This window comes from Antedon mediterranea, chromosome 5, assembly GCF_964355755.1.
Source record: "Antedon mediterranea chromosome 5, ecAntMedi1.1, whole genome shotgun sequence".
Classification (NCBI taxonomy): domain Eukaryota; kingdom Metazoa; phylum Echinodermata; class Crinoidea; order Comatulida; family Antedonidae; genus Antedon; species Antedon mediterranea.
Genome location: NC_092674.1, coordinates 29365404 through 29390661, shown reverse-complemented (window position 1 = coordinate 29390661; position 25258 = coordinate 29365404). Strand labels below are relative to the sequence as shown.

The 25258-nt window shown below is 35.6% G+C and overlaps 1 protein-coding gene across 4 annotated transcripts in view; it reads right to left on the bottom strand.

Annotated features, from left to right (window-relative positions):
* The window catches only part of LOC140050314 (bridge-like lipid transfer protein family member 1), a 28007-nt gene extending 2753 nt beyond the window's left edge, over positions 1-25254 (bottom strand). The window contains exons 1-41 of one of the 4 annotated variants that reach the window (XM_072095447.1): positions 25101-25254; positions 24737-24922; positions 23957-24205; positions 22216-23677; positions 21945-22059; positions 21588-21747; positions 20690-21219; positions 20223-20403; positions 18545-20037; positions 18075-18268; positions 17611-17707; positions 16882-17230; positions 16599-16688; positions 15803-16018; positions 15386-15505; positions 14740-14857; positions 13985-14224; positions 13598-13824; positions 12934-13138; positions 12395-12454; positions 11859-12061; positions 11160-11234; positions 10510-10625; positions 10244-10370; positions 9614-9708; positions 9064-9471; positions 8253-8414; positions 7934-7951; positions 7442-7604; positions 6929-7039; positions 6101-6191; positions 5554-5802; positions 4929-5075; positions 4488-4733; positions 4231-4392; positions 3378-3572; positions 2735-2912; positions 2317-2474; positions 1954-2143; positions 1382-1608; positions 662-919 (exon numbers count right to left, since the gene is read on the bottom strand). In XM_072095447.1, the coding sequence (XP_071951548.1) occupies positions 662-919; positions 1382-1608; positions 1954-2143; positions 2317-2474; positions 2735-2912; positions 3378-3572; positions 4231-4392; positions 4488-4733; positions 4929-5075; positions 5554-5802; positions 6101-6191; positions 6929-7039; positions 7442-7604; positions 7934-7951; positions 8253-8414; positions 9064-9471; positions 9614-9708; positions 10244-10370; positions 10510-10625; positions 11160-11234; positions 11859-12061; positions 12395-12454; positions 12934-13138; positions 13598-13824; positions 13985-14224; positions 14740-14857; positions 15386-15505; positions 15803-16018; positions 16599-16688; positions 16882-17230; positions 17611-17707; positions 18075-18268; positions 18545-20037; positions 20223-20403; positions 20690-21219; positions 21588-21747; positions 21945-22059; positions 22216-23677; positions 23957-24205; positions 24737-24922; positions 25101-25250 (10021 nt within the window). In that variant the 5' untranslated portion in view covers positions 25251-25254. The remainder of the gene's footprint in view (positions 1-661; positions 920-1381; positions 1609-1953; positions 2144-2316; positions 2475-2734; positions 2913-3377; positions 3573-4230; positions 4393-4487; positions 4734-4928; positions 5076-5553; positions 5803-6100; positions 6192-6928; positions 7040-7441; positions 7605-7933; positions 7952-8252; positions 8415-9063; positions 9472-9613; positions 9709-10243; positions 10371-10509; positions 10626-11159; positions 11235-11858; positions 12062-12394; positions 12455-12933; positions 13139-13597; positions 13825-13984; positions 14225-14739; positions 14858-15385; positions 15506-15802; positions 16019-16598; positions 16689-16881; positions 17231-17610; positions 17708-18074; positions 18269-18544; positions 20038-20222; positions 20404-20689; positions 21220-21587; positions 21748-21944; positions 22060-22215; positions 23678-23956; positions 24206-24736; positions 24923-25100) is intronic. The other 3 variants (XM_072095450.1, XM_072095448.1, XM_072095449.1) reach the window with 3 other exon arrangements.
* Positions 25255-25258: the final 4 nt, after the last annotated feature.

Here is a 25258-nt window from a genome sequence, read left to right as displayed (position 1 = left end):
AGATTGAATCAATTTCATTTCTGGTTAAAATTACACATTTTTGTACTCAAAGAATGTATCAAATATAATATGATAAAAAGTTACTTCTATATGATCCAATATAATGTCAAGTTTGTAAGATGATATCGGTACTTACATTTCCAGAGAACTTGACGTTTCGCCTACTAACAGCAAGGCATAATCAAAAGTGAATACGTTCTGGTGACGTAGCGGTGACGTTACGGTGACACGGTTGAAAGGAGCCATTGTGAAGTTTACCGTTTGGTGTTATCCAAGCGGGATGTGCGGGGGTCGGTCTCTTTACCTTTTAGAATGTTATCGTAAATGTGTCACCGTAACGTCATCCACTACGTCACCAGAACGTATTCACTTATGATTATGCCTTGCTGTTAGTAGGCGAAACGTCAAGTTCTCTGGAAATGTAAGTACCGATATCATCTTACAAACTTGACATTATATTGGATCATATAGAAGTAACTTTTTATCACATTATATTATCAGATCCAAATGAACTTATTTAACAATGTATCAAATAACACATAAAACATATACCTGGAATTTTTTCAATTTCATATAAAACTGAAATATAAAAACACATACCTGGACTATTCCCTTGTAGTTTTATTAATTTCAAATCATATGGAATTTAAAACACACATACCTGGAGTATTCTCTTGCACTTTCATTGACTCAACATCAAAGTGTATGGTTGGCTCTCGTAGAGCAAACAAAGCCCACGACTTTGCTCTGAAATTGATTCCACCAAAACACGCAAGAAGAACACTGTTACCGGAAAGTTTCACTTGACCACCAAGAACGGTGCCCAATTCTGGAATGCTCATTTCACCAAAAACCCAATTTGCACAATCGGAGAGGAAACTTGAAACAGGCTGCCAGTGACGATGGTGATTTTGGACAGCTGTAAAAGGTAGGTTAGTTACAAATTTAGAAATGAAATAATAATGATAATGTAAAACGATGAAAACAAAAATGGATTCCTTCAATTAAAGATGTATTGTCCTCCTGAAAAATATTGTTTTAATGTTTTGTTGAACATGTCACATAATAGTTATTCACTTTCACCAAAATATGGATAAAAAAAGAAAAATCCTGAAAAACCTGTAATATAAAGCAAAAAATAGTCGAATTGAAGTAAATGGGTTTTTGATTGAATTTAACCGTTTATTTTGTCTTTTTATAAGTGAAACATTTTTAGTTTCCTTTTTATACGGAAGTGATTAACTTTATTGAACTGGGCTTATTCAAAATCAATTTTTTATTAACTTAAAATTTTTAATGTTTTTGAGGAACAATACATCTTTAAATATCTGCTTAAGGAGTGAAAATGTTTCTATTTGAAGATTAGTTTTCTGTATTTTACCTTGTGGCGGCGGTGTTGCTTTTGTTGCTTTTTGTGGTGGGATTATTGGTTTTGTCAGAATCTCACTCCCTAAACTGGCAAACGCCATCTTGCTGCTGTGGAACTGTTGACTAATGAACTCTGTTAGCTTATTGATGATCTTGATAAGGTCAGGGGTCGTTGACCGTGTGATCATCATCTGTACAGTATCCCATTTGAAATCAATGAGGACAAATATGGATGCAGGTCTGATAAAGAAAAATGAATGAGCTAAATAAAATAGATTTAGATAATTGTTAAAGTGTTCAAATGGAATGAACTTGTTTATATCTTCATCTTTACACTGTTAAGCTCTGTCTACACTACCAAACATCTGAAAATGTGATGTTCCCATATATGAACATGATGATATCATATCACTACAATATTTTATTATGTTTCCTTTGTAATGATTTATATGATGAAATAAAAAAAAAAATATATTTTTGAATATCACTACCCTATTTGGGAACATCACACTTTATTTGTCTAGTTTGATTGTGTAGACAGAGCTTCAGAGGTAGGCTCTGCTTATAATGATAATAATCACTAACCTTGTTGTGCTACTAGCTTGAGCCGGATCTGACAGGTTCAACCTCCACTCATCCTTTATATTGAGGTCAACCTCAGTTAGCTGACATAGTAGAGTACTCCCTCCCATGTAGTCAACTCTAACACTCAAGTCATCCAGTTTGGCTGCCACTGTGTGCTTTGGTTCTTTACCAGGCTGCTCCATAATATGACCTACATTGCAAAATTACCATTAAGCTATGTTCACATTTGATTCTGTAATACTCTTTTTTTAATATAAAAAAACGGTGCAATTAAGTAACAAAGTAATGTAAATACTAAATCTTTAAACATCTTTTCTGTCTAAGATATTTCCTAATAGTTATAAAGTTCCATGTTGACTATACCTGTACTATGGAATTTTGTCATCTCCAGCCTGCCACCTATGACCCCTCCATGTGAATCAATGCTAGACTGTTCAAGATCTAAGACAATTCGCACATCTTTGCATCCTGTGTTATCAAGAGAAATCCAAACCTGCTTCTGTAATCCTTTCACAAGCCACCTAAAAAAAAAAGATTAAAGCTCTGTCTACACTATCAAACTACTGTTTGATGTGCCCAAACATGGTACTGTAGTGATATGATATCATGTCTATATATGGGCACATCACATTTTTTGTCACATAAAGTTTGATGTAGACAAGGCTTTAAATAAACTACAGTGAATGTACAGAAACTTCAGAATCTATAGTACAACCCTGGTAAAAACTACAGTACAGTTACTGCAGCAATCATAGTACTGCAGTAACTGCAATAAACTTACACAGACGTGCCCATGACGTTGCTCATATTCATGTTCACCTGTAGCTTTGATAGGTTTATACCAATCACCACACGAGTATCCCACACAAGCTGCTTAGACTCCTTATCTTTATTGGACAATGGTGTGGACGTCGGTCTTTGCTGGTCTCTGCGAGCAATCAACTCGGCTGGTGTGCCATCTAGATGAAAATACATGATTGCTAATAATGGTAAAATATTGTTCATTATTTATTAATTAGTGTAGTGCTGCTTTTCAGAAAAAAAAAGATTGTTCAAAAAAAATAAATGTTAATCAAATTGTGAGGTTTAAATGTAAAAATGTGCTTATTAAATAGTCTTTGTTAAAAAAAAAAGCATTTGAGTAGCAAAAAAAACATTTTAAAACTTTTATTTAAAAATGCAAGCGATAAGTTTTAGAAAAAGATTGTACAGTGCTGTATGTTTGGTCTTGTACATGAGTTTAGCGCAGAAACAAGTTGTTGAAAAGACTGTTTTGCGACAGATTTTAGACTAATCGGAGAGCGTTTTCTTTTAATTTCCAGAAGCCTGACTGCGGTAGAAATCTGGAAAGTTTATAGTCAGGGTCTATTACCAGGATGTTGGTATGAAATTGCTCAGGAGTAACACACACACATATATTTTACCTGATGATCTGTGCAAGAAAGCTTGTCTTAATGGAGTACCTCGTCCTAGTTGAGAGTACAGATTAAATAGGCCTGGAGAAGCAGAGTTGAAAGCTCCAGGAGTTCTCCACGAAGGGGGTTTTAAGGGGAATGATCTGGCGCCAGATAGATTCTCTAGGCTGCCACCAAGCTTTGGGGACGACGAGTCAGAAGAGTCTATAAAGCATAAAGGTGATAGAAAGAAAAACAAAAAAACTTAAAATGTTAGTTAATAAAACAACAACTGTAAAATCATTGTTGCACGTCATTAAAATGTTATTTTTCTCTCTCCTACAAATTGGCAAAAAAAAAAAAATCAGCACAAAAATATTTTGGGTAAAAGTTAAATCCTGAAAAATGTTATATAAAACAATGATACTAATAATTGTATTTCATTAAAATGTTATTTCTCTCTCTTCTACAAATTTTCCAAAAAAAAAGAGCATAGAAATCCAGAAAAATGTTATATAAAACAATGATACTAATAATTAATGAATAAGTTGCTATAAAAAGAAAAATAATTATAAATAATATTTTTTCTTGTTTTATGTGTTTTTAAATATTAATAGGGCCTTTAGAATAGAACTGTTAAATTCTAAGCATGTTCAAGAAAAAATTAAGATTAGTTTTCTAAATACCATAATGTAGCATAATGAAAAATGTTAGGTTGGAGAGAAAGGTGACAAACAATGTCTTTTTGTAAGGAAACCTTTTTGAGTTTCTTTTCTCTCAGGACCAAAGGCAGGAGCATTAATAAAATAACAGTTACAAATTCTTGATATTAATATTTATATTCCAGTATACAAGCAGCATACGTAGACACAAACATACTTACCACACTCTGAGGGTTGTTTGGTGGGCAATTGCGTGGTACTTTCTTTACCAAAGAACAACTGCCGCGCAATTGACTTGCGGTACCATGCCTTGGGGAATGCCAAAACTTCCGTCAATCTGCGGATGTCATAGTTCAAGGATGCTGAACCAATGTCGCATAAAACTGACATAGAAAGAAAGGTATAGGCAATTATAATATATGACATCACACGACAATTCAAAATTGTTTTCAATATGAACAGCGAGTATTGCACTTACTAGAAAACTTAATAGAACTTGGTGATCCACTAGATGTTGAGGTGCGGCTTAGATGTGAGGGCGCTGGTGACGTGCTCCGAAGATTTTCAGTAACAACTGCTGGAGAAGTTGAATCTGTAACATCTGATGATGTTGGCAACACGTAGGCACGGCGTTTACGAGACAGGTTTACCCGTATAAATTCAACTTTAACTGATAATGAATCTCGTCTGTTGCCGGTTTCCATATCTCTCTCGTTTAAATTTACTATTGACAAAAAGAGCACAATATTTTCACAACAATATAGTATTATAATATTTAACTGTAAATATTTTTTCCCAGAATCACAACAATTTAATGAGTAACAATGCAAAACAAAGTTTATTCTATACAAAATGTATGTATATTCCTGAGACAGACTCAGTTAAGCCTAAATTGTGTAATTTTTAATCTATGACTTACCAAATGCTGAGTCAACTCTTTGTTGTCCACCGTAAGGATGAAATACAAACAAAGAGAAGTCTGAGAGACAGGCTGAGACGTTCAAACCTCCTTTAATGAGTTCAGATTGTGGGCGGCTCTGAGGACCAACACTTGATACATCTGGGCCTAAAAAATAGATAAAATTACAAAAGGTTTGTCTACACTATCAAATTAGTTTGACAAAAAAAGTATGTTGCCCAAATATGGTAGTGATATGCCCAAATATGGTAGTGATATGCCAAAATATGGTACTGTAGTGATATGATGTCATCATGTCCATATATAGACACATTACATTTTGTTGCCACATAAAGTTGATAGTGTACACAGAGCTTAAGACAAATATTGCCTTGATGTCTGTGCAAATATAATAGATGTACAGAACACTTTATGACATACAACAGAAGGTTTTCTATTTTGTTCGCTGTGTTATTGTAATTCAAGTTGGGCAGCCTACTTTAAGGGATTCTCAAACTTTCTGTATTAAGTTTACCTTTATTTTACTGATGCCTATAATATAACATTAGGCCTTTTCATATTGTGCCGATGATATTTGAACTAATAAACAGAATAAAATTGAACAAAAAATCAATAGCCAAATCACCTGCAGTCATATCTTCAGCTTCTTTTATAGATGCAACATGACGCGACGAGGAGAAAGCGAGCTCGACTGACGGTAGCTGCAAAAGGCACTGAACACGGGATATGGGTAAGCAACTAAATCGAATGGTGGAAGGCTTTATGCAGAGATAGACGACAACCTCAACAGGGAACGTGCTGTAACCAGATGTTGATGAAGACACTAGTGATGTGTTTGAGGGTTCAATTTCTACGCCGCTGTTTACACTCTCATCTAAAATCAATTAATATATTTGGTCATTTATTTAATATTCTCAATAGTAAAAAAAAAAAAAGAAATACTGTATACAAGAATAGCTGATTCTTGGTACTATGAGCCATACAGTATCATAGGCTGTGATTGTGATACAGTAATGATATGTATCACATGTGACACTATACTATAACCCTAACATAATACAGTAATACATATGTGACACTGTATAGATTTTGCCTATGATACAGAAACATATAATGCTATGCCATGTCACAATACAATACAAAAACATAACAAAGTGAACAAAGGTACCAACCAAAAGATCCACTAGGCTTTGGTGCTTGTTGGTAAACTTCCTCCAAAGTTTTCTCAATAAAATCTAGCAGTATTGGACTGAGAACAATTTCCTAAAAAAGCATGTATTGCATTTACTTGTGTACAAGAATTGAATTAATATTAATAACTGTCACTGTTCAACAGGTTTTAAAAGTTTAATGATATTCTTTGTATTATTAGAAGACTAATAAACAATAGAACCAAAAGACACCATGAGTTAGTGAGTGAGTGGCTGAGCGGTTAAGACAGTGGAACCGTAATTACATAGCCATAACATCGGCAGGGGTTCGAGGCTCACTCACTCCATGGTTCTGGTGGTAGAACGAGTCTTCTCGGATAAGGACTATAAACCGTAGGTCCAGTGTACACATCTAGCTCGTGTGCACTTTAAAGAACCTAGTACATCTTTCGAGACGAGTAGGGGGTTACCCCGGTGTATTAGTACATCACAGCCACTGATCACCAACTGGGCCCTCTAGGAGATCATTCTTTGACTGAAGAGGTTACCCAGTATAAATATATATTCAATCAATCAATCAATCAAAGTGTAAAACGACAGAATACTTCCAATTAGAGAATATTTTTCTGTATACCTTAAGCTCTGTCTACACTATCAAACTAGTTTGACAAACAAAAAGTGTAATGTGTCCAAATATGATAGTGATATGACATCATAATGTCCATATATGGGTGCATCACATTTTTTTTCACATAAAGTTTGATAGTGTAGACAAAGCGTAATGAATAAACAACATAGATAGACTTTAGCTTAACTGAATAAATTTAATATAATATAACCATTACTAACTTTAGGAGCAGCCTGGAACATAATCTTGCAGTACAAACTTGCTTTTTTCTGCGGCTTTTTATCGTTACCATCCTCGTTCTCAACAGCTTCAAGCTGAGAGTTGTAGTTCACCTGTGAAATATGATTTTAAACCAATGTTATGTTAATATATTCATATAGCGGCGCAGTCTCAATGCGCTTAGTAAAGTGGAGGGTTACCCTGGTTTACTAGTATACACACAGCCACTGTGACACACAGCCACTTATAATAACTCATCATAAGGGCCCCTTGATTGTCAGCATATTCTGTTTAGGGTCACCCTCTATAAATAAGCTGAAATAAAATAAATAACCTAGCCTATAACCTAACAAATTGAGAAAAGAAGAAAAGAAAACCTTTAATAAAGCTAATCTGCTTTCTTTGGTCCTATAAAATGAAACCAGAATTATCGAATGTTTTTAATGTGTTCTATTCTTAATTTTGTTTATTAGTTAGTCCATTCAAATATAGAACTGGTGTCCCTGTGTACTTACCTTTGCATCGATGCCTGGTACAAACAGCATAGTGCTGATAGTCTGCTGTGTTTGTGTGAGAGAGCGATGGCGTTGACCTAAGCCAGGAATTGACATGTAACTAGCAAGTGGCTGCCTCTCAGAAATACTGGGCTGAACAGGTAAAGAGGTCTTCCTGCTTACACTGAAACGTTAATCATGCATTTAATTTAAAACTAAAATCTTAAGCTCTATCTACACATGGAGTTATAACTCCATGATCTACACTATCAAACTTTATGTGAAAAAAAAATATGATGTGCCCAAATATGGTAGTGATGACATCATCGTGTCCATATATGGGCACATCACACTTTGTTGTCAGATAAAGTTTGATAGTGTAGGCAGAGCTTTAGGATATTCTCAAATGTGTAGGTACACTGTCCTTGTTTTACAGCATAGTGTGGTTTTAGTTTAAGTAAATAAACAAAGTAAAATAAATACTAATATATAAATAAGTATATAATTCCTTACCTGGGATGGTTTCCAACACTGGCAAGCAGACATTAACAGAAAAAAAATTGAAAAATAAATTAAAACAAAAGTTAAAAAAAAGATAATGTAAATAGCAAAATAGCAATTTGTGCATATTTATTAAACCTATAAATATTCTAAAACTATTAAAATCATAAATGTTAAAATAAATAGCAATATTTTTAAACATAACTAAAAAAAAAAAGAAGATAATTCATACATATAGAAAATAGTAATTTATATTTATTATTAAACCTATAGATATTCTAAACATATTAAAATTATAAATGGTAAAATAAATACAAATATTACAACTCACATAGTACTGTCGTCAGCAGTCTCATCAAGTCTGGGGTTCTTAGCAAAGATCTCTAACCATCCACTGTCTGTTGTTATGACAAGGTCAAGGGCCATGTCTACTGTCTGCTCTGGTTTCACAGTGTGACTTGGTGAGGCTCCTATGCTTCCCTCTTCATTACTTCTTTAATTATTGTAATACATTTAAAAAGAATAAAAATTTACACATTATATAGAAAACAAAAGATGCGAGTGTTTGTCTACAAACACCTCAGAATAACTGTTTGTATTTTGAATGTACTTTGTATTCAGTATAAGTATGTCAAAGTTGGGAAACATCTCACCAATCAAATTTTAATAGAATTATTATGAATTTACAGTACTAGAAAGTCAATTAAAAGAGCTAATATCAATGCAATCTAAGCCGCATATAGCTTTTGATGATGTTATCAATGAGGGCATACTTGAAACTGTGAAAAGAAAAAGGTGGACATGGGCAGGTCATGTGTCTAGAGAGAAGATAACAGTTGGAGTGTAGCCTTAACAATGTGGACACCAATGGAGGGAAAGCGAAGCAGAGGCAGACAAAGAAAGCGTTGGAGAGATGAACTTCAACAGTATTGGTACAGCAAGACAAAAGACAGATGGTATTTGAGGCCTTCATCCAGCAGTGGATGGATAATGGCTGATGATGATGATCAATGAGGGCAAGGGATAGCATGGTACATATGATGCAGTACTACGTTGAAGTTTTACTATGGAAATCTAGGAATAGTACCTACAACATTAAACAAAATATGTTGTGATTAAACGGTATTACATCGCAGACTGACCTTTGACTTTTTGTTGTCTTCTTTGGTGGAGGTTGATGGCTCACATTGATGACTGATTCATCGGAACTAGAATCGTCTGAATCACTTGTAGTCTCACTAACGTGACGATTCCTTGTAAGCGGCCATAAGTAACGTGACGACTGCTGTAGAAGTTCGCTAGTGACTTGTCTCGGATCACCGATAGTAACGTTCAAGCAATCATCAACCACTGATTGCCTTTTGAGCCTTTGAGGGCGTGGTTCGGTTTGTGGGTACGATGTATCGGGGTATGATGTTTCCAAATATGATTCCCTGTCTGGTGTTGGTAGGTCGAAAACCACTCTAGGTATGTGCGATCTGCTTGGTGTCAGCTCAATGGGTGATGCAAAGAAGTTTGGTCTTTGGTACGACGTTGGCGACATTACAGATCTGAAATTGCAATGCAATGTAATTATGGAAATAGCACTAGGCTGTTAATTACTAAACAATAATTAATTTTGTATAATAGAATGAAGACTAGTTAAATTTTAATAAAATTCTTTAATATACTATTTTATAACAGTGAACTTACTTTGATCGAAGCCTCCTTAATTTGGGTTCCCCTTGTACATGTCCTCTGGGCAGGGGTATTAGACCAGGCACCAGATGATCCTTCCAGGTATTACCCTAATAAAGAAAGAAAATCAAATTGATAGATAATGGGAATCAACGTATCAATAAATTATGAATTAACTTAGTTCCACCACCATTTCTTAGTTTGCTCCTCATACACTCAGTATTAATATTGTAGATTATGAATTACCTTAGTTCCTCCAACTTTTCTTAGTTTGCGCCTCATACCCTCAGTATCAATAAATAATGAATTACCTTAGTTCCTCCAACTTTTCTTAGTTTGCGCCTCATACCCTCATAGTATCAATAAATTATGAATTACCTTAGTTCCTCCACCATTTCTTAGTTTGCTCCTCATACACTCAGTATTAATATTGTAGATTATGAATTACCTTAGTTCCTCCAACTTTTCTTAGTTTGCGCCTCATACCCTCAGTATCAATAAATAATGAATTACCTTAGTTCCTCCAACTTTTCTTAGTTTGCGCCTCATACCCTCATAGTATCAATAAATTATGAATTACCTTAGTTCCTCCACCTTTTCTTAGTTTGTGCCTCATACTCTCAATATCAATAAATTATGAATTACCTTAGTTCCTCCACCTTTTCTTAGTTTGCGCCTCATATCTTTTCGGAATTCTTTAAACACCGCTTCTTCAAGTTTTTCTAGATGTTTTGTCTCTTCATTTATTGTTCCACTCTTTGCTCCTAGATTCCTGTAAATTACAATGAAACATATTGCTTAAAATTTGAACTTAAAACACAAATCTGCATATACATAACTTTAGAAAGTCATGCTTTCTACTGTATAAACAATTTTTTCTTTCTAAAAATGAATAAATTGAAAATGCCTACCGCAAGTCATTAACTATTTTTGCTTGTTCACGCATTTTGTCTATGATTTCCTTTGACCTTCTTTTTGAATCCTTACCATCCTGCGAGCGTTTGTCTCTTGCTTTGCGGAAAACCACCTTTAATTTAATTTCATATTAATAGTAAAAAATATAAATTGTTGTATCATTCGTAATAACATTATAAAACAAATGCTTATATTATTGCATGTTGCAATTGTAAATAAAATCTCAGATAAAATAGTATAATTAAGTTCTATAGAATTTAAGAATAAAACTGGTACGATTTGGTTTGGTTGGTTATTACATGCAACAGTATTATACTACTTATAAATGAAATTGTTAACAATTAAAATTATTAAATTTCTATTATAATAATATATCATTAATAAAAACAGACAAAATTCACATTTAAGGTGACTGTTATAGCCTTATTTGGAAATAACATTATTAGTTTAGAGTCAAACATTCATGCTTGTTACTGTTAGTTTTATTTTATTTTTCTACAAGCATTTGAAAAGCATTACTTTACAAGCATAGCAACATTAGTAGTACGGACACATGCAAATTTAAGAATTTTTTAAAAACTTTACAAGGAACAGAAACGCTATAAAAAAAGTAGAGGAAATTGACGAGCAAGAGAAACGACTATACCTTCAAATTGAGAGGTTCAACATGTTCAACATTGGAGTCATTCACAGGACAAACATCATCACTATCAGAGGAAAGCTAGAGGAACAGCAGGGGTAACAGTAACAACAGTAAAAGCACAACACATAGGGATAGCAGTAGAAATACGGAAACAAATATACAGTACTAAAGGTAAGGCAGCTGTTACAAGAACTGTTATTCCACCCTATAAAATGTCATGTTTATGATGAATATATATTCTTGCTACTTTTAATATATAAATCATGCAGATGAACCAATCAAAACAATGTTAGAAATATGACATGAATATGCATGAGGTAAATAATGAATATTTAATTAAGAGAAGAATGACAGTATATAAAAATAAACAAAATAGAGAATAGAAAAGATTTATGAATAATAGTATAACATTTATGTTCTTTCTTTTTGCACATGAAATCATTTTAACATAACATCTGTTATACAACAACTAAAATCAACATTGAAGTAAAAAATAAAAGACATAAATTGAAATAAAAACTAAAATATATTATTTGTCGATCACCTTAACCCTACAAATATCCAAACAAGTAAATTAAGCAACTTAAAAAACAAAACTTATTAATTTTACTTAAAACCTTCATAATGTATCTGTCTAAAGCATAGAAACCTATTAACTAGGGTTACTAGGTCAGGCAAAGGTCAAAGTTCAATTGTTATTACCTGTTTATTCTCGTTTTGTTCTTCTGGTTCACTCATGACAGTGCTGAGGTCAGCAATGTCACTGTCTGCAGGATCACCGGTCAGTGCGGTCACTGTGTTGCTAAATACTGATAAATGATGACCAATGTTTGGATAGATCTTAATGTCCATTCCTTGCATCTCCCATTTGAAGCTCAACTCCCATTTGCCCGCTGACCCTACGGCTGTAAAAATATTTTGAGTTTAGAAATTTCAAAACCATAAACCATAGTAAAAATGTATCTACATATACAGTTACAATTTTAAAGCTCTGTCTACACTATCAAAAAAATGTGATGTGCCCATATATGGACATGACGACATGTGGGCAATAAATGCATTCACCTGTGTTAAATTCTTCCAAAAAAACTTAAAACTCTGTCTATACTATCAAACTTTGTGACAAAAAAAGGTGATGATGTCATATCACTACTATATTTGGGCACATCGCACTTTTTTCTTCAAACTAGTTTGATAGTGTAGACAGAGCTTAACAACGAATTTATAATATTACTTACCAGAGTGGCCTGATGTGAAGGTTTTACTACACACTTTATAACTTCCTTTTGGGACAGTACCTAATAATACAATACAATTTATCTTCATTTAATCATTGTTAATACACACATACCCAGTACTTTCTAACTATTGAAATTCTATTTCAGTATTTTTATGACACCAATTGATAAAGTATAGCTTTTGTTTACTGTTGTTTAAAGTTTGTTAATGGTTAAGCTTGGTTCCCACTAGAACGTAACGCAAGGACGTAAATGCAACGCAAGCGTTTTAACCAATGACAAGCGAAGTTAGCCATCGCTTGTGATTGGTCAATTCACTTGTGTTGCGTTACGTCCTTGTGTTGCGGGGCTAGTGGGAACCACGCTTTAGGTCTAGCCGACCATTATGTACAGTACTAGATAGGTGTGTTGTTTTTACAGTTATATTTTCTTACAGTGACCATTTTTTTTTGTAGATTTCATGCAAATTTTTAAAGTGCAACAACACTCAGACAGTATGAAATGACATAGGAAAATTAAGATTTTATTTTTTCTCTTACAAGAGTTTGCAATCTCCAGTTCTTGTTTCTTCCAGTCATCTAGTGACATCCCAAAGTCATCAGCAAAGCGTAGACAGAAATTACTGAACTGGCCCTCGCTGACGAGGGCGCCGCAGTAGTGAGCCGAGATGAGAGAGTCGTCAAGTGTTAAGACTAATGCTTGTTGTGATTCAGGCTCCTGCGATACGCTTGTATGACTTTCATTCTGAAAACAACAATAAAATTATATCAATATAATAAATATATATGAATTACTTTTTTTTAGACAACACATGTTACACACTAATATCTTAATTCTTTATGTTGTCTTTTAATCTGTTACTTATTAGTTATAGTTCTATTGTTAAGCTTGGTTCCAACTAGAACGTAACGCAAGGACGTAAACGCAACGTAAGCGTTTTAACCAATGACAAGCGAAGTTATAGACAGTTAGCAATCACAAGCGAATAAGCCATCGCTTGTGATTGGTCAATTCACTTGTGTTGCGTTACGTCCTTGTGTTGCGTCGCTAGTGGGAACCACGCTTTAGAAAGCGTGTGAAATGTGTTCCATTATTGTCTTCAAGAATGCATGTCAAAAGCTTTTTGAAAAATTGAGAGGACCAGACTGTACTATTTGAGAATATACAGTAAGTGCAATAGTCAAAATAAGAATCAGTACTAACCCCTCTTTGTATCAAAGTTGTTGGCACACATAATCCTAGATTCTGCACAGAGACTTGCAAAAACACACCAGTAGATGCCGCTGTAGGTGCTGCTGGCACTGGTATATGGGGCTTAGGCAGACGAGACATGACCTGCTGAGTAGCCAACCAGACCTCCTTGCTTAGAGCCTGACGCTGCTCATGCCAATGATCATATGCATTCTTGTAGTTTAGCCATACTAATACAGCTGGAAAAAAAAAATACAATAATGTATTTTGTCATCAACAAAACAATAGTATTACCTTTACTATTTTAATACTAATGATTTCCAGAAGTATAGTCATGTGAACCGCATGAAAATTTAGGGTCGCTAATTGGAATTAAAAAACAATCTGTCAAAAAAGTACCTTTATCAACAGCTTGTGGAGGCATAAAGAATACAGGTCGCTGAAGCGTGACCAAAATAACACCGTTATTACTTGTGCCCGATGACTCTGGTGTATTGATAATATTGATGTTGGTCTTGAAGAAGGCCAACTGAGTGAACTCAGGCTGAGCTTCCTCAAATAGAGGATTTCGAATCATGTCTCCAACTGATAATGTTAGCTCAATGTTGGTCTTGAGGAAAATCTGATTCGTATCAACATCTGGGAAATAAATAATGAATGAAGTAGTCAATTAATCAAACAATTTTATATAATATCATATTTTCTCAACAAAATATGTATTGTATGTGACAGAGTATAATTTTATCCACTAACTTAGGATAAATTTTTACCAAATTTCGTATCCAGGCCTCCTCGAACTAAACTCATAATATGATATTACAAATAATGTAATGGAGTATAGCGTAACCCCATGTTCAAGTACAATCTCATCCACTAATTTAGGACAAATTTAGAAAGAAAATTTGCAAGTAATTTTCACCAAATTTCCTATCCATAGCTTCTTGGGACTATACTCATATTATGATATTTCAAATAATGTAATTTAAAAATGATATAAATGATAACAAAAGATGTGTGGTCCATGTAATAAATTAATCAATTTAATCTTAAATTTATCATAAAACTGTTTACATAAACTTATTAGGTGAAGACTGGATTTGATAAAAATGTATTCATGATTAATTTAAATTTAAAATAATTAATAAATGCTTTACTTTCAGTGTTCTGTGAATCAGTTGTTGGAGGCAGTTGATTGGTCACTTCAAATTGGATGGCATTAGTTTCAAACTGGACAGCACTGGTGGACGGGGTCTGGGCTGTAACTTGTATGCCCTAAAGAAATTACATGTAAACAATAGTGAGAAACAATGGCAGGGATAGAAGAAGAATGTGCAGTGGCATAACAGCTATGAGCGCTCACTGGCTAAACCCAAGGGCCCAAGAGCAGTGCCCAGAGGAAAAAACAGGAAGAAAAAGGCAGCGTTGAAACTTGGAGGGCCACTTAGGTTTCCTAAACCAGGGCCTCAGGACTCTGCGTTACGCCACTGAGAATGTGGCTGAGGTTGAGGCCTCGGTTGGCGTGGCACCTGGTAAAGGGTTAGTGACCTAGTTATGTAGAGTTTATACAGGTAGGGATCTCATGCAATAGACTACAGTATTAAGCTGGATTCCCACTAGGATTCAAGAGCAACGCAAGCGAGTTGACCAATGACACTGATAGTTCAAAATAATCCATGGATTGTCTTTGGTCAAATTGCTTACGTTGAGTCCTAGTGGGAACCAAGCTTTAAGATGAACAATGTGCAACCAGGCTAAGAGAAATCTTCAATGTTTAATGCATATTTCAATTAACAGGCTTACTTGCTGTTTGAGGGTCAATGTGAAAGGCAGCAGGGATGTTTTCTTAGGAATAACCAATGACTCTTGGCTGGATGCTGTATTGTCATCTCCTACTAACTTCTGCATTATTTCATTCACCTCCTAAGAAAAAATAAAACATTATTTAAAACAAATTATCAATATACCAACATTGTATTCCATAGAACAGAGGGGACACATTACAGTAAAACCAATGAGGAACAATGTATGTTTTAATGCAATTGCCAACACTTATTCAGAAAACTTTTATATTAACAGGACATTCTGTAGAGCTTCTAACCCCATTACACACAATGCATTACCACAACACTAGGCCATGACAAATTTGTGGCTCATGTACATTGATGTTGGCTACATGGATGGCCTAGTGAGAATTAATGTGCAACTACCACCACTAACCTTAATAAAAACTTTCTGAACAAAGACCAGATGGTTAAGAAGATCAGTTGAAATGGTATGGTTAAAGCTGCCGATGTTGACACTAGCAATCAGGCAGAATTTACCTGACTGCCATACATCCTCTGCCGTGTCTTGTCTCCGGTTCATGTCAGCAAGAAACTCAATGGTTGGCAAGTCAATACTTGCGGAAGACAGACTTTCTTCTGCTGCCTCAACCTGTCAATAATAATAATATCTAACATTTATAAAGCGCTCTTTATCGGAGTCTCACAGTGCAATATGAAATGAATAGCTTTTGAAATAGGTGAGTTTTCAGGATTTGAATTGAAAAGGATATAGAGTGTAACAGATGGAAGTTGGTTCCAGATGTCTGGAGCCTGAGCAAAGAAGCTTTTAGGCATGGATTTAAGGTTGGTTCTAGGTGGTGTTAACATAAGAGGACCAATCAAAATTACAAGATGTATGAAAAACATTATGAAAGGCGCACAGTGGAGAAAAAAAGAGATAGATTATAGGAGATAATAATCATAATTCTTTATTCAGCAAAGGCAAAACGGTATAAACAAATAGCTTTCGCTAGTCAATGGTTTACACCTGATTAACAAATATAATACTGTTCAGTGCAAACGATTTTGATAATATAATTATACAATAATGTAAGAAAAGACAATAATGACAAAAAGAAAGAGGGACACTCGGCCAGAAGAGAAAAGGCAAGGATGACAATCAATCAACTTTTGCTCCTAAATTAGTTAGATAAATGACATGGGCTTACCTGTGAATGACATGGGCTTACCTGTGATATAAATGATATGGCATGATTTGGCATGTGTACTGTCATGTGACACTCCTCATGCATATTCATATTTCCAGTTGCATCCTTTAGCTGTGGAGAAAGAAAACATATTTTAATTTTTTAACATTTTAAATATTAAATACAGGATCTTAAAAACAGAAGAACCGTAACATAACTGTTTATTTACTCCAATGAGCTTCTATAGATTAGCTAGAGGGCCTACTCCAATGTACTCCCAGTTTAAAACTAATCTGACCTGTGAACTCTCTTTAATGAGCCTTACCTTGTACTGTGCTCTGAGTGATGGTAGCAACATAGCCTGCATGCAGATACCTTTTAGTATCAGGTTCATTTTGACTGGCTTCTTCTGAATTGTCATACCTGCACCATCAGTCTCGTCAATATGTACTTGTGACAGTGTTTCTTCAGATCTGAAATTTTTAAGTGGTCTACTAAGTTCAGTAGCTTGGTCTGTCAGACGTCGACTGCTTCTGGTAGCCATCTCATGAAGTGTAGCAGGGTTTTGAGGAAGTTCCATGTTAAACTCTCCCAACATAATGGTACCAATCAAATGGTCATCATCATCGGTCAGTAGCATGTGAGACTTGTTGAGACTCGTGGCCAATACGACTCTAGGAACACAAGAAGAAAAGAGAACATGAAACAAAATCAATAGAAATAGTAATGAAAATGGAAAGACAAAATAAAAACCCTAAATCAAAAAAATATAATAATCAGAAGTACTTGATCAATCAATTACTTACTGTATTGTATAAATATGTTTTAAATCCATTAAAAGAGCACTATTTATTTTAAATTAATTTAGCATCATTAATAACAGAGTTAATAGTGTTCCACAATGTTCCAGTGCAACATATATGAAAGCTGGAACTAAAGCTAAAACTTTCTCATCCTATTATAGTTGTACTGCCAACAGCAGAAATGATTAATACATTTAGAAGAACCTAAACGAAGAATTATTTTCTAGGATCTTAATCATTTTGCAACTCACTGTCGAATGCGACTGCTTCTTTCCAGAAGGTGAATGTTCAATAAATCAAAGTGAGCTGTGCTTGACACCTTCTGTACATTTGTCATTAGCAACTGACCTATAACAAACATTTCAAAGTATAGTTAAATGTTCTAAGCTTCTCCGATCACCCTTACCGGCAGAAACAGTACCAAAAACAATATTGGATAGCTCTTATACTTGATTGCCAATCATAAGAAAAACCACAAACAAAAAAAAACAAACTACAAAGTAGGTGGCAGGAAACACAAAAGGGAACTAAATCCTTATGACACGAGCCAGTGTAACCCTCGAGTAGCACAGTAGCTTAGCAGCTGTTACAGTATTTTGAAATAGGAGGGTGCCTATGCAGCTACCTGATGGAACATGGCTTGGTATATATATATATATATATAACTCTTTACGTAGTTGTAAACCTTGATATAATCCTAATCTAATTATATTACCCGATTGTGGTCTTTGTTCCCGTTCATGCGTAACGCTGCCATAGAGTTTAATGATTTCACTCTCAAGCTGTAGTCCTCCTAGTTTGGCCTGAAGGTAGACATTGTCAATGACTGCTGTAGTTGTCAGAATCACATGATTCACAAACATTGAATAGTATCCAGGTAGCTCTTCTTCTTCCTCCTCTTCGTCTTTTCTGCAAATAAATCAGAAGGAAATAAAGAAAGTTTCAACATTAACCAATATGTATTGCTCTATTTGTTCTGCTTAACACAATGAAAATGTTTAAAATTAACCTGATTATTTCATTTTTCCAAACACATACACATTTTTAGACTTGCCGCCAATTATTGTTTCTTTTTATGGCACCACCAGAAATTTCAAACTCTAGTATTTATAGAATAATATTAAACCAAATTGCAATCTAGAACCAAGACTATGACAATTCGAAAGATGGTTTAACCAAACTTACGGAGTCTGCATCGGAGAGTCTACTTCATCGTCCTCACTAGTCTGAACATCTTCATTCTCAATATTAAAAAGAGGATTAATAGTCAGATGACCTCTGACCATTTGGTCAGACATCCCAGAATAAAGGTCAATTAAGTGATACATTGTCTGCCAACATCGTGGTTCAGTGTCACTATCAGCTTCCCAGTATCGACTACCAAAGACATCATCAGTTTCATCAAGTTCAGTTGACTCTCCTCTCAAAAGCATCTCTGTCGTGTCAACAGGAGCATTGCTTGTGTACCGCGCAAGCTTAAGGTTTGTTCTTGTGCTTTTGAAGTTATTAACCATTGAAACCAAATGTACAATGAATCTTAACAGTGGCATATTCACTAAGAGTTGAATTTTCCCAAGTCTGGCAGCTAACTGGATGTCGATGAGTTTTTCCTGGTTTTGTTTCTCTTCGTCGGTTGTCTGTTGATTTTTGTTATTTTCTTTAGATGTCAACTTTCCCATCGCATCAACTCTAAACTTCTGGCAGTCCAGTACAAGAATTTCTCCTTCCATTTTTTGATAATTCATAGCTTTGCTGTGTCTTGACTTCTTCCTGGAGGTTGCCTTCCTAGGCTTGTCATCAATGACATACACACGTGCTGAATTTACCTCTAGAACGACAGAAACCGCTCCAAGGTTTTGCAAAACTGTTGTTGGCTGGCCAAGCTGTTGTTCTCCAGGAACGCCAAGGTTGTCCAACAGAGGGTAAAACATCGTGTCTGCTTCACCAATCATTGGAGCCGTTGGGGTGACTGCTAATTTAGATTTCAGTTTTGGTCGCATGGTCACTTGATCTGGTCTATTAAGAGATCCTAATTCAATGTCACCATGGTTCATTCCTGAATCTAGTGGTGATGTACTGGTGGGTGATGATGCTGCGGCTTTTCTCTCTTCTAACACTCTACTTCTCTGATTATAAGGATCTGTAGAGTGGTAAGAATTATCAGTTGCTGTGCTTCCGTCTGTCTGTGATCGCACTTTGGCGTATGAATCTGATTGCCAGACATTAGCACTTTTACTAGGTCGCGGTTCTGCAAATTCCTGATACAGATCCAATTGTGATCCCTTCATTTGAGTATATTGGTAAGATTGAGCAAGAGAACTTGCTTCATCATAATGCTCTTGTGTGCCATCACCTTCAGTGAGCACACCATCATTTGTCAGGTTGTCAAGAAATTGTGGATCAGTATCCATTGTGTCGGTATTGGTTGGACCCATTGCTAGAACCTGCCAACGTGTGGCTGCCATTGGATTCACAAGCGAGAGGTTCATTCTCCACTGACGAAGTAGAACATGTACTCCTTTATCCAAAGTGGTGGCTGCCGGAAGTACTTGAGGTTTTAGCAGATCGTCTAAGTCTATTCTTGAAGACTGAATGTAGCGGAGCAATAGAACAAGAAGCTGACAAGATAAGTCCTCCTGGATGGTGTGAGAACGCTTGCTTAAGTGAGGGTATGATTTCTGAGGGAAAAAAGAAAATTAAAGAATGTGATAATTATTATTATCATACATTTCTTTACACAGGGTAGCCCATACAGTTTTCATACAACGTTATACAGTACATCGTTACAAATTCAGAGACTTGTTATTAATAAATACATCAAACAATTTTGACAGAGTGATTTGTGATGAGTGATGGTGGTTACCTCATTTCTCTTTTTCCATTCTTCATTTTCATGAGCCATTGTCATAAGTGACACAAGGATGGCACACTTCCTGGTGTGAAAGCTTGTAGTTATACCTTTCCAAGTGCTACTAATGTGATCTGCTGGTATTAACCAGGCATCAAGTGCTGGGGTAGCTGTATTCAATAAGTTGGCTAGGAATCTATAAGAAATACAATACATATCAAAAAAACTAGAAAAAAAACTAGATTGACCTATTACATACATTATTTCATTTCACAAGTTTCAATATAAAACAAATGATAATCATTATGATATAAATAAATAACAATATGCAGATATAAAGATTACATTTATATCAAAAGAAAGAAAAAAGCAGTTGAATGACCTCTTTATCATTTCCACTGATTACAATAATAATACTGTAAAAACAACAAACATGTGTAATGCAATTACAATGTATCGTGTCATAAGCAATGAATCCTTACAGTTTGTCCATGTCTTCAACTGCCACAGTCTTCTTTGGAGCTGGAACTCCAGTCCAGATGCCTCCAAAACTGACTGTAACCAATGACAACTGCTCATCTTGGGTCACATCTGGAGTGCTTGAATTACTAGATCTATTAGGAACGGGAGTAACCTCAATTTTCTCTTTCTTCACAACTTTCTTTTCTGGTAGTCCTCCCTTGATATTCAGGTTTTCCAGGCCTAATTCTGCCATAATCCAGCCATACTCCCGTTGGTCTTGATCTCGTTTACAGAAGAACATGACCTTAGAGTGTGTGTCAGGGATTGATGTCACACCACTTCCACTATCTTCCTTTCTTGATCCTACTGGCAGTAATCTAAGTTGTGCATGAAGCTTCTGTGCGCTCAGTTGTCCTATGAGACCACTGCCGGTTGTTAGACCAACATTGAAATTGTATCCACAGAGGGCTAAGAGAGAGTGGACTGGAACAGGGACCGCAACGTCTCCTGGTTTGAACCAGGAACCAACTTGCAGTAAACAGACATTCACCTAAAAACATAGTGCCATATATTAGCAAAATCATAGAATAATCTACCAGGCATCTTCTTTAGATTGCTTTTAACAATAGTTGTTGTGCATTACTCTATTTGTATTTATTTTTTTCAATAAGGGTTGTCCATACAGCCGAAACTGACACAAAAATACAATATGACAAGCCATAAACATGTATCAATTAAAAAGAAAATTAAAATAATTTATGCCAATAAAGGTCCCAACTGACACAGAATATCGGGATGCATTTTAGTATATCAAAAACAATCTAGCTAAATTGCACCTGTTGTGGGAGATCAATTAAAATATCAAGAATCTCCCACGATTATCATGACATTTGAGAGGTTTGTGACAATGCCACCTACCTGCTTAAGATTCACCGTCAGTTGTGTATTAGAGGCGTCCGTTTCTTCCTTTGATTTGTCAACAGTCTTTTCTACCTGATCTAAACATGAGGAATGCAAGTGATCCAGTACCAGCGGTGGGCTCAGATTACTGACAATGGGCAACAACACAGCTACCAGTCTGGAGAATAGAGATATTAATATTTATAAGCTATTGAAAATAGAAATTATAAATGTTTGTACACAAGTACAGAAGGATATAGATATTTTATTATTATTAACTATAAAACAATATAGGATGAACAAGAATCTAGTACTGAATCATTCAAGACATCCTCTTCCAATAAACAATGTTATGCCCAAAGGCAGCTTCCTTACTTTTGCATGGCAGGTAGCATCAGAGGCGACAAGAACACCTCCAGAGGACCGCCAACTCGGATGATTACACGGTTACCTTGGTTTGTGGTGGTGGCACTGGTTTCTGAGGTTACATCTTTAAAACCAAAAAAAGTTAAAATAAAAATTGCTTAATATACTGTCTTAGATTTTTAATTTTTTTTCTTCAATTTCTATGTTTAATTAGTTATAATAACAGGTTACAATAAATGAATGAATTATAAAAACAGAGATAAGTAACAAAAAAATGCACCTTCAACATTATTGCAACTGTTTAACTCATCCACTAAAGATTTCAATGGAGTAGATGTTGGCGTGGAAACAGAAAGCTCTGATATGATGTCACTCACAGAGCTGGATAAGCTGTGCTCTCCAGATAATGAATCTCTTAACTGCATAAAACCAGCACTGAAGCCATGTTGGATAACATTAAAAGTGGGTTGAGGAGGACCTGGTGTTCGCATAGCACTCAGTGCAGAATCAATACTGGATCCTGGAGCGACTGGTGATAAGAGTTCATAGCTCACATGGCTAAGATGGTGAGTGTATGCTGCCATTACAGAAGCTTGCTCGTGAAGGTCAATGACATTTGGTTGGTCATTGACATCTTCTGCTATTGTGTTAGTGACAGATGCTGCTGATTTAAAAGATCCGGATGAAACGTTTGATTCGACCTCTTGTTGTGGTTTGTGAATAACGGTGTTTCTTTTCGAGCCTTCTTCAGCAGATAAAGAAACATCAAATTCATACGCAAGTATTTGATCAACCAATTGCTGTCCATTTTCTCTGATCAAACTTGATGAAGAATGAGCATCTTCATCAGCTGAGTAGTACTCACTCAGACTTGTGGATGACTGTGACCAGATTGTTTGGTTTTCTAGCAACGGCATATCCGTTTCATCAACCTCTGATGGTGATTCCAGTTTCTGTACATCCATTGTTTTTCTCATTACAAAATCACTGTGATGCCGTGTGTGTTGGTACTTTGGAAGTGGCATTGAGGTAGTTGGTAGGCTAGAAGAACTTCCAACCAATCCGATATTTGATTGTTGGACATCAGTGCCATCTGATCTTATACTTGTCCGATCACTGCCAATTGTTTCTGGTCGTATAGTTTTTTCGGAGCTCTGACAGCTGCTTTGGTCATCTTCTATGACAACTGGTTCTGTTGACAACCCAGAAAATGGACTACATGGGGTAGATCCCGGACTTAGAAAGCCCTGAGTGAAGAAGAAATCTTTAGTTGGAGATTCACCTCTGCTTCCGTTGCTCTGTAAGACATTTTCTTCATTTCGTAAAAGACTCTGACCATAAGCAAGACATTCTTTATTAGACGGATTTGATGCATACTTTTTTCCGTGTAAAAGAAACTTATTACTCTTCCCATTTCCAAAGAAAGTACAACCTCCCAGACAACCACAACTTGCATGGAAATTTAAACTAAGTGGCGGCCAGAGAAACCAAAGCCGACGAGAGCGCTTGTCATGCAGCCTCAGAAAACTTTGCTGAGCTTTGCAGTTGCTAAGACCGGTAGAGAGGTCAGCTGAATCTAGATTCACTGGGCCTAGCTTTAATTCTCCAACCTGAAGCAATGGTTTGTTGGTTTCTGTTTGAGCCATGAACAATTTAACTTCAACTAAGTCCATGTGACAAGACAGACCAGCTTCAACTGCCTCGCTGTGGAGGTTGCATGTTGAGACTTGCATTGATGAAGTCTGAACAAAATTAAGAAATATATATATTACTATTAGAATAACAAATCTGATGAAATAATAATTTTAGCCATTATATTCATATACAGTAAGGGCCAATTTACACAGTTATTCCATATGACCAAGATACATACAACGCAAACGAGCAGGTTTCCACTCAGGATAGATACAGATTCTACGTGGGACAAGCTACGCAGTTTTCCCGCTTACCGTTACCACTCACTCGTCTGTGTAAATTGGCCTTATGTCAGCTCAGTTATCAATAAAAATTGTTTGACAAACCTGAATTGCTAGAACTGAGTCTTCCTCTTTCAGGCAGATGTGAAAGCCTTCCAACCACACCCTTGTCATGCGGTACTTGAGCAGGCCCTCTGTTGGACACGGCACTGGGTAAACTTTCTCCTTTACTCTGCAGGCTGTCTGTATTACTTGATGAACGCACTTGACATCCCGTATTGGTTGCTCGAGGGTGTTCTCACTGTCTGTCACAAGCATAATGAACGTCTCGGCAAATGAGGTAACTGCCAAGGCCTAAAGAATATATAAATACTACATCTTTGTTTGATATATGTTTTAAACATTAAACTACTAAATCATTATAAAGTTTAAAAAAAACTACAAATTATCATCTGAATGTATAGCTCTGTCTACACTATCAAACTGTATGTGACAAAAAATGTGATGTGCCCATATATGGACATGATGATGTCATATCATTATTATTATTCTTTATTTCATATAAAACATCAAAAACATTAGACACCACCATGCCACAAGTTACCACTAGTGGCCAAAGGCCAGATTGTGGGTAACTTTTACATGCATGTACCTAGACCAATAAAAATATACAAAATTGAAACATACAAAATAATAAATTATACAAAAATGAGTGAAAATATCACTATCATATTTGGACATATCACTACCATATTAGGGCACATCACACTTTTTTTGTCAAACTAGTTTGATAGTGTAGACAGAGCTTTAGAGAAAACGAGTACTACGAATCTATAATCTCAGTTTAAAAGTTATCAACTTTTAATAATAGAACATTGCAAGTACCTGTGTTGGCGACAGTTGTCCTGATAGCAGGCCTAGCTGGAGCTCAACGAGCCATGCATACTCCACAGTATCTACCTCAGGGGGTAGGCCTTCGTCTGAAAACATTGCATGTGCTCGGAGCTGTAAACCTGACAGACAAAAACCATTCTTATTGCTACTACAGTCTGGAATATCTTGTGGAACATCCTGCAAGAGATAAACATATAAATAATTTTAGAAGCGATTAATAATAATATGAATGAATTTTGGAGGTACAAGTTCATAGCCAGAAAGATTCAAACTCACTATCCTGTAAAATGACTGGCTACGGTTTAAGACCTCTTTAAATAACTGTAATAGAACAAGAATTTGGACTTGTGCCTACCTGATTATGCTTAGCAATATGTAGAGATACAGGTGACAGTAGCACCTGTAATCTGGTTTGAAAATAAGCTTTATGTGCTTCAACCACTAGCCTGTCCATGTTCAGTATCAGACATTCATTAGTCTGGTTACAAAGATGCTGAAAAAACATAATATTCT